The 19,915-nt window shown below is 45.5% G+C and overlaps 2 protein-coding genes across 3 annotated transcripts in view; one reads left to right on the forward strand and one right to left on the reverse strand.

Annotated features, from left to right (window-relative positions):
- The window catches only part of METTL25B (methyltransferase like 25B), a 35,039-nt gene extending 32,950 nt beyond the window's left edge, over positions 1 to 2,089 (reverse strand). The window contains exon 1 of one of the 2 annotated variants that reach the window (XM_068253558.1): positions 1,826 to 2,089. In XM_068253558.1, the coding sequence (XP_068109659.1) occupies positions 1,826 to 1,848 (23 nt within the window). In that variant the 5' untranslated portion in view covers positions 1,849 to 2,089. Of the gene's footprint in view, positions 1 to 1,781 lie in introns of both variants that reach the window. The other variant, XM_068253557.1, reaches the window with a different exon arrangement.
- On the forward strand, positions 1,849 to 18,458 carry ISG20L2 (interferon stimulated exonuclease gene 20 like 2). The gene is made up of 4 exons (XM_068253560.1): positions 1,849 to 1,935; positions 8,447 to 9,358; positions 13,540 to 13,740; positions 18,245 to 18,458. Exons 2-4 carry the CDS (start codon positions 8,576 to 8,578, stop codon positions 18,353 to 18,355), a joined length of 1,095 nt encoding a protein of 364 aa, XP_068109661.1. The 5' UTR covers positions 1,849 to 1,935; positions 8,447 to 8,575; the 3' UTR covers positions 18,356 to 18,458.
- Positions 18,459 to 19,915: the final 1,457 nt, after the last annotated feature.

Below are 19,915 nucleotides of genomic sequence, written 5' to 3' on the forward strand. Positions count from 1 at the left end.
AATTTGCATGCGAAAAACGCAATAGTGGAAATGGGCCCTTCAACACTTGGCATTTCAGCAGGAAAAATCTGTTAACTTAACCTTTATTCAAAACTTCTTGCTTTTTTTATTTTTTTTTTTTTATGGCTAACGCACTACAATACTCTACTGCTACGACTATGTTAAAATGTCATCGTACAGATGACATTTTAACATAGTCGTAGCAGTAGAGTATTGTAGTGCGTTAGCCATAAAAAAAAAATAAAAAAAGCAAGAAGTTTTGAATAAAGGTAGCCATACACTGGTCGATGTGCCACTAGATCGACCAGCTGACAGATCCCTATCTGATCGAATCTGATCAGAGAGGGATCGTATGGCTGCCTTTACTGCAAACAGATTGTGAATCGATTTCAGCCTGAAACCGATTCACCATCTGCTGAGCTGCTCCTGCCGCCTGTCCCCCCCCCCCCCCGTATACATTACCTGACGCTGGCTCCCGGGCATCTTCTCCGCATTGCACGGCTCTGTTCCGGATCCATTACGGCGCTTCCTGTGTTACTCCGTGACCAGGAAGTTCAAATAGAGCGCCCTCTATTAGAACTTCCTGGTCACTGCAGTGACACAGGAAGCGCCGGGATGGATGGAGCCGGGAATCGAGCCAGTGTATGGCTACCTTTAGGATAATACCATTTATTGGCTAACTTAAAAGAATGAGAGTAAAGGTAGCCATACACTGGCTCGATTCCCGGCCGTTTCGACAGCAGATTCGATCCTGGGATCAAATCTGCTGCCAATCGTTCGCGGTAAACGCAGCCGCCAATCCGATTCCCTCCCGGAATCGGATCGGTCCGTCGATCGCGCCGTGCGGGAAATTACCCTCGATCGCCCGCGGGTAAAGTGCGCGTCGCTAGCGGCGGCCGATCCGATCAGGTATACATTACCTGAGGCTGGCTCCCGGGCGTCTTCTCCGTGCTGCACGGCTCTGTTCCGGCTCCATCCATCCCGGCGCTTCCTGTGTCACTGCAGTGACCAGGAAGTTCTAATAGAGGGCGCTCTATTTGAACTTCCTGGTCACGGAGTAACACAGGAAGCGCCGTAATGGATCCGGAACAGAGCCGTGCAATGCGGAGAAGATGCCCGGGAGCCAGCGTCAGGTAATGTATACGGGGGGGGGGGGGGGGGGGGACAGGCGGCAGGAGCAGCTCAGCAGATGGTGAATCGGTTTCAGGCTGAAATCGATTCACAATCTGTTTGCAGTAAAGGCAGCCATACAATCCCTCTCTGATCAGATTCGATCAGATAGGGATCTGTCAGCTGGTCGATCTAATGGCACATCGACCAGTGTATGGCTACCTTAAGCAAGCTTTAGGCTGTGCAGCCTTCTCAGACTCAATCTTATTTGGTTGCAAGCTGATGGAACAGACTATATAACAGTCATATCTTTTTTATTTCGTTCCACAATTACTGTAATTAACAATGCCTGAACCAGACATTTACCTGAGTTTATCAGATTTTTATGGAATTAATCGATAAACTGACAGCTCGTTTACTTTTTAATCTGATTGACTCCCTAGTTCCTATAAAGTCCTAGTTCATTTTCCACTAACTTCAATTCCAGTAGATCGAAAAACAGTGGAAATCTAATTCTCATTTCTAAACAGGGAAACAACTTATTTTTGCCTCCTAAACAAAATTTGTAATTGTAATTAAAAAAAAAAACAACAAGCTTCTAATATAAGGTGCTAGAAATGTAAATCAGATGTTATAAATGCAGACATCATGGTAACGTATTAATCCCCTACCCTGCGTTGACTTGTCTTGTACAGCCCATTTCCCCAGCACTCACTTTCCTTCCTGGTGTATCTTCATCTCCCTTCCTACCCTTCTATGGGGGAAATGACGTTAGAGGCCGGAAGACATTTCTTTGTTTCTCTTCCGCCCCGGCCTCCACTTGTGGTGAGTTCCCCAAATCACATCTGTTTATGACCCCCAGATAGCAGGAGCTTGTGCATGAAGGGGGGGGGGGGGGTTACCATATGCCCGGAATCCTACCCCCAAGCCTGTAGTCCGGTGTCACAAGTGCTGATCTAGTACTGCACAAGCGTCCACAGGACTCCCTGGCGCACTGCTAGAAATGATTGGTGGTGCACCCGGAAACCCGACATGCAAAAACAATATTACTTACAGCAAGTCAGTGAACGAATGATCAGTGCTGATGACTCGTTTGCTCATTCAGCTCCCTTGCTGCTTACCTGTGCCCGGAGAGAGAGTGAGAGGATCACTTTCAGGCTGCCCAGAACAGTAGGGTCAGTGGCGTAGCTAAGGATCTGTGGGCCCCGATGCAAGTTTTACAATGGGGCCCCCCAAGCACTCTATACATAACAATTGATACGGCACACCAAAATCTGCCAATGGCAACTACAGTGTCAGAGGTGCAAGAAGGGGATGGGGAGCAGTTTGTTAATGATTACTAGTATTCAAAGTATCTATAGAAGTGATTATTACCAGCACAGGACCAATAGAGAGCTAATACTGTAGTTGAGGAAGGGCCCTTCGGGGCCCCTCTGGCCCAAGGGCCCCGATGCGGTCGCTACCTCTGCAACCCCTATTGCTACGCCCCTGAGTAGGGTCAGCTAGAGTGGAACTTCTCCTCCATGATGCAAGGTAATTTGCAAGTTATCCACCTCCATGGAGTGATCTAAATTGCTTGTCCCTGTGCTAATCTCCCTACATAGTAGATGTGTGTGTCTGACCGAATAGTAACTTTCATTTAGCTGATAGCTCTGTACATATTCATCCTCCTTGTCTGCATCTCAGTGTGTTTGTGTGCATCCTCTCTGTCTCAATGTTTTCTTTGTTCTGCACCTCTTAGCTGCCTCTCCTAATACAGTATGTCACTCCCTGTACACCACATGGGCTTTCTCTCCTCTCTGATCACCTCTCCATGTGTGTGTCTCTCTCTCGCTTCATGTGTTTGTGTCTCCATCTCTTTCACATCTCTTCTTCCTGTGATACCATCTCTCTCTCCCACCACCACCACACTTGTCACGTTGGAAATAGGCAGATTCTTATCTAACTGGGTGGTAGTGTGTGGTACAATAGCAGCTAGACATGTGAGAGGTGTTAGTTTTTTTGTTTCAATAATTTTTTATTGGAATTTTTTCAAAAATTAAACATATGTCACAGACATATTATATGTATAAAAACAAGACACTGTATACATAAAACATACTTTGTTTAACAGATATATGAATAAAAGAAAGAAGGACCTGTACACATGAACTTTTATATCACATAATGATCTTAATATATAAACACATATTTATTCACAAACATCTGTTGGTCTTTTTATTTCTTTATTTATACACCTTAGATGTAGAACTCCACTGGATATTCACCAATGCTTAAAGAGGAACTGTAACGACAAAACGGCCCCTGGGGGGTACTCACCTCGGGTGGGGGAAGCCTCAGGATCCTAATGAGGCTTCCCACGCCGTCCTGCGTCCCTCGGGGGTCTCGCTGTAGCCCTCCGTACAGCGGTGACGCAATATTTACCTTCCTGGCTCCTGCGCAGGCGCTCTGATGGCTGTCGGCGCCGAAGTAGGCGGAAATACCCGATCGCCGTCGGGTCTGCTCTACTGCGCAGGCGCAAGTTTCCGGCGCCTGCGCAGTAGAGCGGACCCGACGGAGATCGGGTATTTCCGTCTATTTCCGTGCCGAAAGTCGCCACAGCGCCCCCGCTGGAGCCAGCAAAGGTAAATATTGAACTGACAGTCGGCACAGTCGCCGGCTGTTCGGAGGGCTGCGGCGAGACCCCCGTGGGACAGAGGACGGCGTGGGAAGCCTCATTAGGATCCCGAGGCTTCCCCCACCCGAGGTGAGTACCCCCCAGGGGATGTTTTTCATGTTACAGAGTCTCTTTAATAACTGATTCTTACAGCATTTGCTCACTAATTTTAGAGAGTTGTTAGTTTTGATGCTAGGTACACCTGATGAAATTTTCTGTCAGATTTACTGTCAGATTGATTATTTCCAACTTGTTCATGCGCAGTACGGAGCAGTGCATTTTCGGAAGCACTCTGGGGCACAAGTGCTTCCAAACCTTTCAGGAATACCCCCTGAAAATCCTGGGTTTGCCACTGAGGGAGCCCCCTCCTTTGCCCTTATCATCCCCGTGGGTGCAGTGTCTTGTCATTCCTAGTCTGTCCCGCTCGAAGTGGCAGTATTTCCGCCTCCCTCCCCACAGGATAGACCCCAGCCTTATGCGCTACACTGGGATGCACATCGCTTCCTATCTGTGGCTTCTGTTTGCTGGGCTGACATTGTTCTGAGCACAGAGTGTTTGTTTTATCATTCGTGTAATGACTTGACAAAAACTTTATAGCGGCAGTACATTTTAGATGGCAATGTAAGACATAAGACTGCACACAATTTTTTGCTATTTAATGCTATTAAAATTTTTACTTTTAAATCTGCAGCCAGCTAAGGACATCCAACCCTCAGGGCCCATTCATAGTAGAAGCGCTTTTCTGAGTGTTTTGCGATTGATTGGTGTGTTTTTCTATTAAATTGCTCCCATTCACTTTAATTAAAATCGCAGAAAAATCGTTGCGATTTTGCAATCGTGTACGTGGAAATTGCAGCGATTTTACCGCGATATTAATGACAATGAATGGGAGCGATTTTAAAAACCGCTAATCAATCGCAAAACACTCAGATAAGCGCTTCTAGTGTGAATGGGCCCTAAGGGCTCGTTCACACTACAAGAGCTTTTCTAATCGCTTTGTGGTTTTAAAAGCTTTTGCTAATGTTAGCCTATGTGTGTGTTCACACTAGAGCGATGTGATTTTGTAAAAGCTCTAGCGTTTAAATAGCTCTTGTAGTGTGAATCAGCCCTTACAGTAATTTGCTTCTCCTTGCTACCTTAGCAATGGTATTCTGTGTACTCTACTAGGAGTACAGTTGCTATAAGTGAACTGAACTTAAAAAAAAACCGTGACCAAGGATTGAACTTCCTCCCAATCAGTAGCTGATACCCCCTTTCTCATGAGAAATCTTTTCCTTTTCTCAAATGGATCATCAGGGTGCTATGTATGGCTGATATTCATATGCAAGAAGAAAAATTTTCTCCTAGGAGGAAGCTCAGGTGCAAAAACTAATTGCATATGGACCTTATGCTGCTTACACACTTGAGATAAAAGTCTTTGGAAAAGGCAAGATCACAGACCAATTTTACCCCATTCCATGTAGTATGAGAGCCGTACTCTACACCAGGGGTCTCAAACTCGCGGCCCGCGGGCCATTTGCGGCCCTCGATACAATATTTTGTGGCCCTCGACGGCAAAAGCTTCCTTATAGTTCGCTTCAGTGCTCCCAAGTAATCCGCCGCTAAACGAGGGCTGCAGAGCCCCCAAATCGCCCGGGGGCAATCCGCCGGCATTTCCTGGAAGGGGCAGAGCTTTCAGCTTCAGCTCTGCCCCTCCTCATGTCAATCGCTGCACGGATCGCCGCCTCTCCCCGCCCCTCTCTGTGAAGGAAGAGTGAGAGGGGTGGGCATAGGCGGCGATGCGCCGCGATTGTGAAATCCCTTATGCGGCCCAGCCTCAATCTGACTTTGCCTCCTGCGGCCCCCCAGGTAAATTGAGTTTGAGACCCCTGCTCTACACAGTCTATTCTATGGAGCTGCACTCCCCATCAGCTAAAATCTTTGCAAGATGCTGCACACAAAGATGCCCGTACACACTCAAAAAATCAGTATCTGCAAAAGATCTGTTCCTGCAAAAGATCCATTCCTGCAAAATGCATTCATAGTCTATGAGATCTGCAGATCATCATACACACCTTGTTTAACAGGCAATCATCTGCAGATCAGATCCACCAGGATGGATTTTCAGATCTGCAGATGATTGCGAGATATGCAGATGAAGTCTGTTAAACAAGGTGTGTATGAGGATCTGCAGATCTCATAGACTATGAATGCATTTTGCAGGAATGGATATTTAGCAGGAAGAGATCTTTTGCAGATAATGATCTTTTGAGTGTGTACGGGCATCTGTGTGTGCAGCATCTTGCAAAGATTTTAGCTGATGGGGAGTGCAGCTCCATAGAATAGACTGTGTAGAGTATGGCTCTCATACTACATGGAATGGGGTAAAATTGGTCTGTGATCTTGCCTTTTCCAAAGACTTTTATCTCAAGTGTGTATGCAGCATTAGTAGTTACTCATTTTTCCCAGGACATCTATCTGACAATCTCAGCATGAGACTTGTCTGTCTCCTCCCCCCCCCCCCCCAGCCGCAATAGCAGCATAGGTGGCGATATTGTGGCTGGGAACGCGAAGAATCACTCATGTTTCCATGCCTGTCGTGTCCTGACGGCGAAACCGGAAGTGGTCGCCGGCGGGGACGGGAGGATCAGAGAGACACTGCGAGGGCACCGATCAGCTGCAGGGGGCTGAGGGAAGCCTCAGGTGAGTAAAATTCATTTTTTTTATGACTTAAGTGCCTCTTTAAACTTCCCCCAACAGGAAGTAAAATGAAGCCAGCCGGAGCCCAGAAGAGACCGCAGGGACACGTGCCGGCGGAACAGGTAATGTATTGCCACTAGCATCGGTCGTCGGACATTCGAATGCCGCCATCGATGCACTCCCGACCCGCTGGCGATCGAGCGAAATTTTCCGTGAGGACAGATTGACGGGATAGATCGATTTTGGATGGAAATCGGTCGATTGGTCAGGGTTTCGATTTCACAGCAGATTCGCGGATCACAGTGATCGAATCTGCTGTCTATCGGTGGGAAATCGAGTAATTGTGTGGGCACCTCATGAGGTTACCATTCTGCAAAGCTCCTCTGTTTGTCTTCCTGTCCCAGGAGGAGTCTCCGTGGGCTATCCATGTCAGGCAGCAGGGGTAGCGCAGGCAGGAACTACATGTTCTCCCAATCAGGTGGCTCATTTTTAATGCTGGATTAATCTACTGACTGAATTCACACAAAAAATACAAAAGTTAGATACTTACCTAAGTAGTGGGAAACCTTCAAATGGTCCAGAGGCTCCCAGGAACTTTTTCCAGACCAGCGCATGGCCCCTCTTTATAGGACCCCCTTTATGCAATGCATATTGCCTGGCTGACAATTCCAAGACAAAAAAAGGATGAGAGATCCTATACATTATTTTTCTTTTATGTTCCTGTCGATTACAGTAAGCAGAAAAAAATCTGACAGGTTTTTGATCTAGTCCACCTTCTCGTGGTGGATTCACAGGGTTTTCCTGATTTTCAAAAGCATTTACTAAATAATAAATCCAATTGCCAGAATAGTGTACATATGAGTAGGCAGGCTAGCTGACATCTTTGCATACATCCTTTCAGAGAGTGCTTTTGTAAAGAATATAGGAAATATTGAGCATCCCCCCATGAGAAGATGGACTTGTCCACAAGCCTGTCAGATTTTTACTGTGACAGCAGCATAGGAGTAAAGTCATTTCTAGTGCATTTAACCTGGACAAAAAGTACCTCTTAGAAGTATGTGTATACCTATTTTAACCCCCCTGGCGGTATGATTTGTGCGGCTGCGCAGCCGCGGGAGGGTTTTTTTCGCCTTTTTTTTTTTTTTTTTACCATGTAGCTAGCCTAGCGCTAGCTACATGCTTTCCCCCTTCCCCGCGGCGTCCACCCGTCCCCTCCGATCGCCGCCGGCGCCGCTTGCCCATAAGGAAATCCCGTTCTGAACGGGATTTCCTTGAGGGCTTCCCCCGTCGCCATGGTGACAAATGGAGTGACGTCACGGGGAGTCCCGATCCACCCCATAGCGCAGTCTGGCGGCGATTGGCCAGGCTGCGCAAGGGGTATGCGGGGGGGGGCCTGTTTCCGCGGCGGGCGGCAGCGTTCAGAGCAAACACGCAGCTAGCAAAGTGCTAGCTACGTGTTTGAAAAAAATAATTATGTAAATCGGCCCAGCAGGGCCTGAGCGCCACCCTCCGGCGGCTTACCCCGTGTCACACACGGGGTTACCGCCAAGGAGGTTAAACATTACAATATTTTGCGATAGTGGTCCTTTAAGTATCCTCTTGACTCATGTATATTTGTTAGGAATACCTAATATTTGCATCTTAATGCATTTCAAACATGTTATGCTTTTATTTAACTAAAATATGTATTTATGCGTATTTATACATGGATTATCGTTTATATTTTTTATTTTTACCTTCAACCTTAGTGTTACAGTTTAACTAACAAGTTTGAATACCACCACAACATAATCCAAATACCCCCAGGGTTGCATGTACCACATGTTGTCATATGTTAGTCATATTTTTAATCTGAAATGATTGCTTGGCTATTTAGCATGTTATGTTGCTCAAGCACATTTATTGTTTTTATTTCTTATACTACTTTTATCATTCATTTTTCATGTATTAATCGATATTTCAGAGTTAAATGACAATGTATTGATGCTTGATGTTTTTTAGTTTCCCCCTAGGTAATGACGTTTGTGTCCAGCTCTGTGTCTCCGATTTTTTTTTTAACTCCTTCTTAAAGTTAAAAACTATTCATATGTCCATATTTAATCTGTTTGCAAAGAGGTGGTATAATCTATCATGGCGGATATGTTTTTAAACTTGGATATGTCCGGAGGTCCTTCGAACAGACAGGCTGAACACAGGAATCACAAGCACCAGCGTTTCATTAAAAAGAGGAAGTTTTTGGAAAAAAGGGGGTACTTAAAACAGAAGCAGTTACCTCTGCAGGGACCCAACAATCCTATAGGGCACCAGTCAAAGTCATGGGACCATGGCAAACAAAATGGACAGCCAGGAGCATACAGGAACCTCGGTCAGAGGCCAGAGAAATCAAACAGCAATATATTCCATTCACACCAGCAGGAAGAGCCATTCACATCCTCTAGAATAGTCACTGCAGGGACTTCAAGCCAGTCTGGCATGTTGAACGTGAGAGTAGACACTAGTTCCATTCATTCTAACAATAAAATGTTTACCTCAAAGGACACAGCTTCCAAGCTTGGTCATTTCACCCAACTTGGCTCAGCCAAACCTGATGCCTCTGGTGCCAAAGACTCTTTCAAACCTTCTCTTCAGCAGCAGAATGTCAACTTGCTTAGTGAGTTTGAAAGTGGAATCCCTTCAGCCACTCCTGCACTCAGTTACAAAACCGTTGCCATTGACTGTGAGATGGTGGGTACTGGACTGAAAGGGAGCATCAGTGCCTTGGCTAGGTGCAGCATTGTCAGTTACCACGGAGATGTGGTTTATGATAACTACATTAGGCCGGCCAACCCCATAACAGATTACAGAACAAAATGGAGTGGAATAAGGAGGGAGCATTTGATCAATGCCATTCCGTTTGTCACTGCACAAAAAGAGGTGAGAGGCATCTGTGGTAGCATAAAATGATAAATGAAATAAAGAAAAAAAATCCATTCTAAGCAAACAAGGGTATATATGTGATCTGTAGATATGATCAGTTTAAAGAAAATTATCTAATATGTTAAAAAGTGTACTTACAAGATGAATATGCCGCATCAACCAAAAATTGTACCTGATCAGTAATGAATTACCATATATATTCGTGTATAAGCCGACCCCAACTTTTTACCTTTGGAACGGGAAAAAAAGATTGACTCGTGTATAAGCCAGGTATAGGAAATGGACCAACTACTGTTGGCTACAGGGACACAGGATAAAATGCAATTTTGCATCACATAACTGCACTACCCATTTATACACTAGTAGCAGCACACAGGCAAAGCACATGGAATGACATGCAGGACACAGCTGCAGAGCACTGGGGACACAGCTGACTGGTCTCCACTCAGCACAGGCAATCAGTCTCCAGTCAAGTGCAATCCACAGTCTGCCTGAGGGAGAGTGCTTCAGAAGACTGGGGACACAGCTGCAGGGCACAGGCAACGCACACACATTGTCACCAGAACACATTGTTTGCAAGAGGCAGAAAGTTCGGGATTACACTTCTGTAATGGAAGCTTATTATGACTCTTTACACTGTCAGATTTAGCTACACATGATTAGGTAGCCTTTTCTGACATTCCACTGCCATCCGGTCCACCCAAGCGGAGTGGTATCATAGTTAAATGCAGGCTGAGGGCGGCCATCCCGCCCCCCGGGTGGAGGGGCATGTCTTATGCATGTGTGTAAAGTTGTTACTGAATGCACCTGGATTCTCCCGACAGCAACATGTAGTCACGTGAGGCATCACTGCATTGCTCTCACCTGTTGGCTGCTGCACGGATTTCCCCTGTATAGTTGCTCCAGTGGTGTTTAACTTCCTCCTCAGCCCCCTCGCGCCGATCTCCCCGCTGTCCATTAACGGGTCCCGGTAAACTCCGCGGCTCCAGCATCCAGCGGGTTGCACAGCATGCAAGTGACGGTGTTAGTGCACTAGGGGAGGGTTCCCTTTGGAGGTGACTCGTATATAAGCCGAGACCCCACTTTTGTGTCCAGAAACTCGGCTTATACGCGGGTATATACGGTAGTTATTTTGCTCCCTAAAGATATTTGAAAATCTCTCCCCTGGTTGTCTGTTGTTTACATGTGCGTCTTCTTTACCAGCAGCCTGTGCAATGTATATAACCGCTTGTATCTACCTCATAAACAAAAAAATAGCCACTTAAAGGACAACTGAAGGGAGAGGGATATGGAGGCTGCCATATTTATTTCCTTTTAAGCAATACTAGTTGCCTGGCTGTCCTGCCGATCCTCTGCCTCTAATACTTTTGACTATAGACCCTGAACAACCATATGCAGATCAGGTGTTTCTGACATTATTGTCAAATTTGACAAGATTAGCTGCATGCTTGTTTCTGGTGTTATTTAGACACAACTGCAGCCAAATAGATCAGCAGGGATTCCAGGCAACTGCTATTGTTTAAAAGGAAATTAATATGGCAGCATCCATATTCACACTTCAGTTGTTCTTTAAAGATTTCCCAGTGCTGGTGTCCAGTTACAGCATCCCCCACATAATTGGGTATCATCTGCCACACAGAATTAATTCCTTAAAGGGAACCTAAACTGAGAAGGATATGGTTGTTTTTTTTCCCTTTTAAAATAATACCAGTTGCCTGACTCTCCTGCTGATCCGATGTCTCTAATACTTTTAGCCACAGCCCCTGAACAAGCATACAGATCAGGTGCTCTGACTGAAGTCAGACTGGATTAGCTCCATGCTTGTTTCAGGTCTGTGATTCAGCTCTACTGCAGCTAAAGAGCTCAGCCGGACTGCCAGGCAACTGGTATTGTTTAAAAGAAAACATCCATATCCCTCTCAGTTTAGGTTCCCTGTTAAAGTGGACCTGGACATGCACAGGAAGTGCCTGTAAGTTTTTATATTGACAAGCATTTCTAGTCTGCATGATTGTCCCAACTACTGCATTGGTGCTACTGAAAGTGAGACAACTACTGTTCCTCAGGATACATGAGAACCACTCACTAATAAGAGGGTGAGGGATCTTCAGTTTGGGAACAGTAAAGCTAATCAAATGCAGCCTTATTGTGGGATCAGTTTGTAAGGTTAGTGGCTTAGTTCATTTTAAAGCAAACCTGTGACGGGAAAAAAAAATAAAAGGTACCGTATATTCCGGTGTATAAGACGACCCCCAACTTTTCCAGTTAAAGTGGTCTAACACCCAGCATTTCAACTTTGCTTTAAAAGATTGCTTACAGCTTATAAACTATTATGCCAGATTTTTTTTTTTTAGCAGAAATTCACTGAATGGATTAAACATGACATTTTAGTGCTGCATTTAGCTAGAAATCCTCCTCCGCTTGCTTGTTTAGTTACAAATGTATCTATCTACAATGTAACAAACAAACACTGCTCTGAGAGAACAAAGAGGGCTTCCCCGGCAGGCTTTTCAAAGGTCTATTTGTATTCCAAATAAAGATACATTTGTAACTAAAGATAAGAACGGATGCGGATTCCTAGTAAAATCCAACACTAAAATGTCATGTTTAACCCATTCAGTGAATTTCTGCTTAAAAAAAATCTGGCATAATAGTTTGTAAGCTGTAAGCAATCTTTTAAAGCAAAGTTGTAATGCTGGGTGTTAAACCGCTTTAATATATACATTTTGCGATATACTCGCCCTATAAGACTACCCCTCTTGACGCTTGGACATTTGTATACTGTACTGTATGTACTGGTGCTGTCCTCTGTAATAAAACCCCTGTGTCCCTGCGTGTGCTGTCTCTGTGTAGCTGGTCCGTGTTTTTGCTACTGCGCATGTGCGCAGCACGGACCCAGCCTCACAGAGACAGGAGGACGGGGCCAGGGAGCCGGGCAGGCGTGTGAACAGGCGGCTGGGTGTGCGGCGGGTGCGCGCGCGCAGTAACATGCGGCGGGGAGAAACAGACCCTAGAGCCCGTTTTTAAGCGGACTTGGGTCTACTAGTACTGTATAAACAGGTACGGATACTGGTGCTGTACTGTATGTGTGTACCCAGTATACCCTGTCTCCAAGACTATCAGAGCGGTAGCGTGAAACACGCCTCTTTCATCCGTCTGGCCCACCTTTGTATACTATTACCTCCTTCTCTGCCTCTCAGATCTCGCACATGCTCGCCTGCGCCGCTTCACTGCAGTCCTCAGGAGTGAGATCTGAGAGGCAGAAAAGGATGTACGCTAATAAGATACAAGGGCGGGCGAGATGGGTGAAAGAGGAATGTTTTTCTGGGCACAGCGCCGCTCTTTGGTTTGGTTTCTTTCCCCATACCCTGGGCGTTCCGGACACCTGCAGCTTGCTCCACCCTTCACTTACACCTTCCCAGTGAGGTGCCCCCTCACTTCGTCATTGGGACATAGTTAAGTCACTTCTTTCCAGGAATCCTGGGGAGTGGATTTTCTTCTACCATACCTGTACATCACCGCCCTTGCTGCTTTCATACAGTTGCCGTGTATGGTAGGGATGTGGCCTCAAAACGTTTTGGGTTCCCCCCACCGTATGAGTCAACCGCAGTTTCTTCAGTCCGGCTCGGAAGTTACAGCCCCCACCCTATAAGACAACCCCCAACTTTTGAGAAGGTTTTCTTGGGTAAAAAAGTAGTCTTCTATGCCAGATTATACAGTAAATTGTTACCTCAGTAGAGGGGAGCCCCTTGATAATTCTGAGGATTTTTCTATCAGCCTGCTCGTTGGGACCTGTTTCTGCTTTGTAGATGCGCTCACATCCGTATATTAGCACGGCCGCACTGTACAGGCACAAGTAAGGCTTACACATGCTCCGCAGTACAAATCCACTCGTGTATGGAGGAGAAAACGGTGCACGAGCGGCTCCCTGCCACTGCATGACCCGTACTTTCAGCTGTGCAGTGCGGCCGTGCTCATACATTGATGGGAGCGTGGCCATGAGAAAATATTCCACAAAGCTTGTCAAATATATTTTGTGGGTTCCAGCGATGGGGGAAGCCTCCGGACTATCCAGAGGCTTCCCGCTACTGAGGTAAGTATTCAGTTTCTACTACTTTGAGTTCTGGGAAAATTGTGTTTGGTAATTTTTTTTTCTATTTTATGTTCTTGTCCTTCTGCAGATCTTAAAGATCCTCCGTGGTAAGATTGTGATTGGCCACGCCATCCATAATGATTACAAAGCCTTAGGATATTTCCACCCAAAGGAGATGACTCGGGATACGTCAAAAATTCCATCACTTAATCGCAAGGCAGGGTTTCCAGAGAAGGAGATTGTGTCACTGAAGCGTTTGGCCAAACAGCTTCTCCACAAAGATATACAGGTATTAATTCTCCCATCTTCTAATCCCTGGTGTGAGGAGCTGTGCCCCTACTACTCTACATAAAATCACTCACATAAGCCTCTGCTCACTGGCAGCAAATCTACATTAAAGGGAAGGTTCGGGGAGGGCTGTAAAAAAATAAAAATAAAAATCCACTTACCTGGGGCTTCCTCCAGCCCGTGGCAGGCAGGAGGTGCCCTCGCCGCCGCTCCGCAGGCTCCCGGTGGCCGACCCGACCTGGCCAGGCCGGCTGCCAGGTCGGGCTCTTCTGCGCTCCAAATGCCGGCACTTCTGCGTCCCACGTGGACGCGCTGACGTCATCGGACGTCCGCCGGGCTGTACTGCGCAGGCGCAGTAGTTCTGCGCCTGCGCAGTACAGCCCGGCGGACGTCCGATGACGTCAGCGCGTCCGCGTGGGACGCAGAAGTGCCGGCATTTGGAGTGCAGAAGAGCCCGACCTGGCAGCCGGCCTGGCCAGGTCGGGTCGGCCACCGGAGGCCACCGGGAGCCTGCGGAGCGGCGGCGAGGGCACCTCCTGCCTGCCACGGGCTGGAGGAAGCCCCAGGTAAGTGGATTTTGATTTTTATTTTTTTACAGCCCTCCCCGAACCTTCCCTTTAAGACAGTCACCTAAATCTGTACCTTAATCTCCCTGGCATTCAATTTCCCCAGTATTTCTGTGCAAAAGGTGATCAAATTAATTTTCATAACCTTTTTTTCCTGTAACTTGCCAAAATGTGTCAAGCAAGAGTCTAGTATACAGTGCAGGAAAGTATTGATGTGTATGCACGTTCGCAGCATGTTTTGTATTGACGTGTGTAACTGTCAATACCGCTAGGGAGGTTAAGTGTCAACTGGGCTAAATATGTGTGTGTGTGTGTATGTATGTATGTATGTATATATGTATGTATGTATGTATATATATGTATATATGTATGTATATGTATGTGTATATATATATATATATATATATAATCACCGTATATACTCGCATATAAGCTGACCCGTGTATAAGCCGTGGTACCCACTTTTCCCACAGAAACCAGAAAAAGGTGATTGACTCACGTATAAGCAGCTCCCCAATAAAGCCCCCTCCGCAGTAGCTAGATGTTCCCCCAGTATTAGTCATCCCCCTCCCAATAGCCAGATGTGCTCCAGGATCATACAGCTGTGTCTCAAGAATCCACTAGATGGCGTCCTAGATAAGGGACACAGCAATTTCCACACAGGAAGAATCCCCACTTATTGCACCACTGACACATTACACGCTCCGCTCCACATGCCAGGGGACACAGGTAGTCTTGAGCAGCGCACTCTGCACACCATGTTGTAGGGGTGGAGGGCCACGGACACAGCAGGGCGCAAGCTGGTAAGACCAGGATCACTAGTGCACAATCGTTATGCTCCTCTGCCTGCTATACCATTGGTTTTTCTCCACTGACTCTGATATAAGCTGAGGTGGTAACTTTTCAGCATATTTTTTATGCTGAAAAATTAGGCTTATACGTCAGTATATACAGTATATTTATAAAGAGAATAAAACAAAAACATCCGTTCTGTGTGCGATGCAAGCATGTAGACATTTTATTTATTTATGGTGAGTAGCCAGGTCACGACAGGGTTGTTGGGTTCATCGATGGGAATATTGAGATCCCGAGGATGATGGTGGGGAGGTCAGAGGAGAGGATGTGTGGGAGCCAGGAGGCAAGGTTGTCAAGAAATTGTGCTGTGGAGCTCGACGGAGGGCTGTATAAGACCGCAACAATGGCTGAGAGGGGGCTGTAGAGGCGGATAGTGTGGAGTGAGGACACAGAAGGTGCAGGATGGGGAGAGGAGCAGACCCACCCCTCCCCCGGTCCTGTTGTCTGGTCTGGGGGTGTGACTGAGGTGAAGCCCACTGTAGGAGAGGGCAGAGTCAGAGCGGGTGAGCTATGTCTCAGTGAGTGCAAGGATGGTGAGGGATTTGGAGAGGAAGAGGTTGTGAACCGCTGTAAGTTTATTGCGGATGGATCTGGCATTCCAGAGACCGCAGGTTAGGGGTGCATGTGTTTGTGGGTGAGATGGATGGAAATAAGGTTGGGGCGAGGATGGATGTTGAGGTTATTTGTGGACAGAGGGCTGTGAAGTGTGTGAATAAATACATATTAACACTCAGTCAATATAGGTCATTGCTGTGGCACCTCTAACACTCCCAGGGTTCCTTGAATATATATATATATATATATATATATATATATATATATATATATATATATATATATATATATATATATTATATTTATATTTATATTTATGCTACATTTATGAAGTAGATTGTATAGTCCTGGTGCTTTTTCTATTTAGGACAAAACATTCAGTGGAAATTTGTTGCCTGCAATGGGTACAGAAAAGGCCTGTTTGGCATGTATATTACTGGCATACTTAAGCTGACAAGTTGCCTCCCAACGTCCTTTTTATCTTTCTTTTAAATAGAGATGTACTCCCTCGTTGTTCCTAACCCAAGCCTACCCCTCCCAGTGCCTATTTCTAACTTACTTTTAGCTAGGGATGTCGACCTCCAGACCTCAAGGGCCAAAGTCCTCACACATTTTCGGTACAGATCAAATGACTTGATGGGAATGAATCTGGAAAGGTGTGGTTCATTAAGTTGAACTTGCTGCCTAATTTCTCAGTCCATCCTAAACACTAGCATTGATATTGTAACAAAAGAAATAACAGGGAAACCGAGAGCCTGATATAGTGTAGTAGGTACTGGTATTAAGTGAAAAATTGCAAAGATAAACCCGGATTACTGCTTAGGCAACCACTATCTATGCAGGTGGGAAGATAAACCTTTTCCCACTCAGGAATAAGTCGCTCTCTGTAGATAGGAAAAAAGGATGGGGATATCACCCCTCCATCAGGGGTGGACTTGAATAATAAGCGAGAGAACAGAGGCGCCAAATGGATAAAATAAGCTACAACTTTTAAAATTAAGGAGTGGCAGTGGTGGACTTATCTACTCCAAAGTACATAAAGACAAACGTGTTTACGTTTAACTATTGAAATTTATTGATAAACTCCTTGGTTGTAACGCGTTTCGCAGGTGTGACCCCCTGCTTCATCAGACAGTCAGGTAGAAGTATATAACAAAAAGCCGTCCAGGTCTGTGCCAAGCTCCACTGGAGTTTATGTCCTTTGGAGTAGGTAAGTCCACCACTGCCACTCCTTGATTTTAAAAGTGTTAGCTTATTTTATCTTTTTGGCGCCTCTGTTCTCTCACTTACTAGCATTGATATAGCCCTCAAGGACTGGAGTTTGACACCTGTGCTTTCGACAAACGAATCATCAGGCTAAAAATAAAAAATCAGCTTTACTCACCTGGGCCTTTCTCCAGCCCCTTGCAGCAGCCTGTCCCACGCTGACCGCTCCGCTCTCTGACGCTGTCCCGGGCTCCCTGCATGGTGCAGAGGACGACCTCCTTACTGCGCCTGCGTGAAGCACCGCTGTCAATCATGGCCTCGTTGCCTGTGTCCTTACTGCGCAGCGCGCCGCGGACATGGCCATGATTGACCGTGGAGCTTCACGCAGGCGCAGTAAGGACGACCTCGAGGTCGTCCTCTGCACCGTGCGGGGAGCCTGGGACAGCGGTGGAGCGGTCAGCGTGGGACAGGCTGCTACAAGGGGCTGGAGAAAGCCCTCAGGTGAGTAAAGCTGATTTTTTATTTTTAGCCTGATTATTCTATTAAGGCCACTACAAAATACTAGGCCTGATTGGATGAGGCAGTCATTTGTGATCATATCAGCTGATCTGGATACATAGGTCTGATGGGGAAAGAAAAGCTGGGTGCTTTCTAATCTTCACAGGGCAGAGCATCGGCTGACCACTGATGTCCTATGTATTAATGGTTGCAGAAGACTGGGGATGCCTGTGAGAAGTCAGACTGTTAGCTGAATGAACATAAATTATCTTTTTGGCCATCAAGTATCTCTGTGTACCATGGCACTGTGTAAAAAATATTGCTAATGTATACTGTCCCTATCACTGCATTGACATATAGAGGCTCATAATTCTGTAGGCTCGCTTTTGGCCCCATTTTGTGCTGGTTCTTGTACTAATATGTCATGAAAAAAGTACTTCAGTTCACACTACAAATCGCAAAACGCTAGCGAGTTCCGCTAGTGTTTTGCGGGCGTGATTTTTCTGAGATAAACACGGAAAAATCACTGGACAAATAAGCGCTTGGGAGCAATTTGTGGTTAGCGGGAATCACTTGATTCCCGCTTAGCTGTGAACGGGCTCTTAATCGGTAGTCACAAGGTATAGAAGTGGACAGTAGACCTGTGTAATGGGAATGTACTACTTTTCAAAAGCAGTAATGTTGACCCTTCTTCTTTGAGATCATGCCTAGCATACTATAACCTCTTTTATTTAGGAAAAGCAACTTGAGAGTTTAGTAATTGGTGAGCTAATTTCTTTCAGATGTTTACTCAAATTCAACCTCCCTTTTTTTTTTTTTTTGCAGACAGGTAGAGGTGGCCATTCTTCTGTTGAGGACGCCAAAACAACCATGGAGCTGTACCGTATAGTGGAAGCAGAGCATGAGAAAGAGCTTGCTTTAGGCCAAGCCTCTTAACCACTTAGGCGTTCTTAAAACTTTTTATGAATGCAAACATATCAACTAGCATTTTACATCATCTTCTACTTCAGGGAATAAAATCTGAGCACCTGACCTCAAAGATTGTGTGTGGTGGTCTTATTTTTCCACTTCAGAAATCAAGTTTTTGGGGCAAAATATTTAGATTGTGTCAATTCCAGTAGGTTTGTAAATTTAGAGTCAACCTACACCTGACCTTATCTGTATCGTTTTTAAGCCTTGTGACATTGATGAACTGCTCAAAAGTACAATGGTTCAATTAAACAAGTCCCCCTTTTTTCTAATTTTCTTTGAAAACATATTCTATAGTAGAATCTTGTTATAGTAAACTCTGACATGGAAAACCTCTAGCTATATTAAACTCCGTTCCCAAGTCCCGACCGTTGCACCTTTATGAATACACAATGTATAACCAATATAATATAGCAAACTTTAAGGGACCCACTATATCAAGTATATCCTAGTTTAAGCAACCTATCAGTCTGGAGTTTAATCACTGGCCATATCATTGATTGTAGACCAATTTTTTTCAGTAAGTTACAGTAAGTTTTCTCTCTTTTAAAAAAAAAAAAAATATATCCCTGGTTTTGAGCAATAATTTTGTGTATTTTATACTAGGGTTGCACGTAATTGAAGTTACGAGGAGTACTTCCTGCCCGTGAGAGGGGGTTAACTTCACCTTGCCGCTCTTAGCTGATGCACTCCACTCACTTTCAATGTCACCCCCATGCTTCCTCCTTTAACCCAGAAGAAGGAAGCATGGGAGTGACGATGAACAGGAATAGAGCGCATCCGCTAAGGCGGCGTAGGTAAGTTAACAACCCCCCCTCCTGCGGGCAGAAAGTGCTACTCGTAATTTCAATTCCGAGCAACCCTATTTAACACTTTAGTGTACACAAGGTATTTGATTTATAGACAAATCTGTCTGCATTAATGTGCTGGGCTGCATCACTTGATTTCCAGCTATGCCAGGGATTCGCATCACAAAGTTGCTACAATGTCTCTCTATGCTCTTGTAATCCCATAGTAATTACTTTAGAACTTAAAAAATGGCCAACAGAGTCTGTGCTTACATAGTTTTCACAGTGTATCCTGAGTAAACACTGGACAAAATGTATGGTGATGCATACTCTGGAGGCCATTTATTGTAGTCTTATCATAACTGCTATGAGACTATGGAAAATATATGGAGTATATACAAAAATACACTAGCACACAAAATAAGCTTGCAAGGAAAGTTAAATTGTGTTAAATTATACAGAGATAAAAAAAATGACCATTCATGGAACATCCACTAGAAGGCCTGCAATAGGCACACTTGTATTAAAGTGGACCTGAACTCTTGTACTCGACTAAAGAGATATATAGAGGAATGCATCTGTATGTATTTAGTCAGTTTAGCCTCTTTAAAGAAAACCTGTAATGAGAAAAACCTCCCCTGGGGGTACTCACCTGGGGTGGGGGAAGCCTCCGGATCCTATTGAGGTTTTCCCCGTCCTTCTCAGTCCCGCGGCGGCGATAAAGTTCCCCGAACAGCGG

Source organism: Hyperolius riggenbachi, chromosome 9 (assembly GCF_040937935.1).
Source record: "Hyperolius riggenbachi isolate aHypRig1 chromosome 9, aHypRig1.pri, whole genome shotgun sequence".
In the NCBI taxonomy this organism is placed as follows: Eukaryota; Metazoa; Chordata; class Amphibia; order Anura; family Hyperoliidae; genus Hyperolius; species Hyperolius riggenbachi.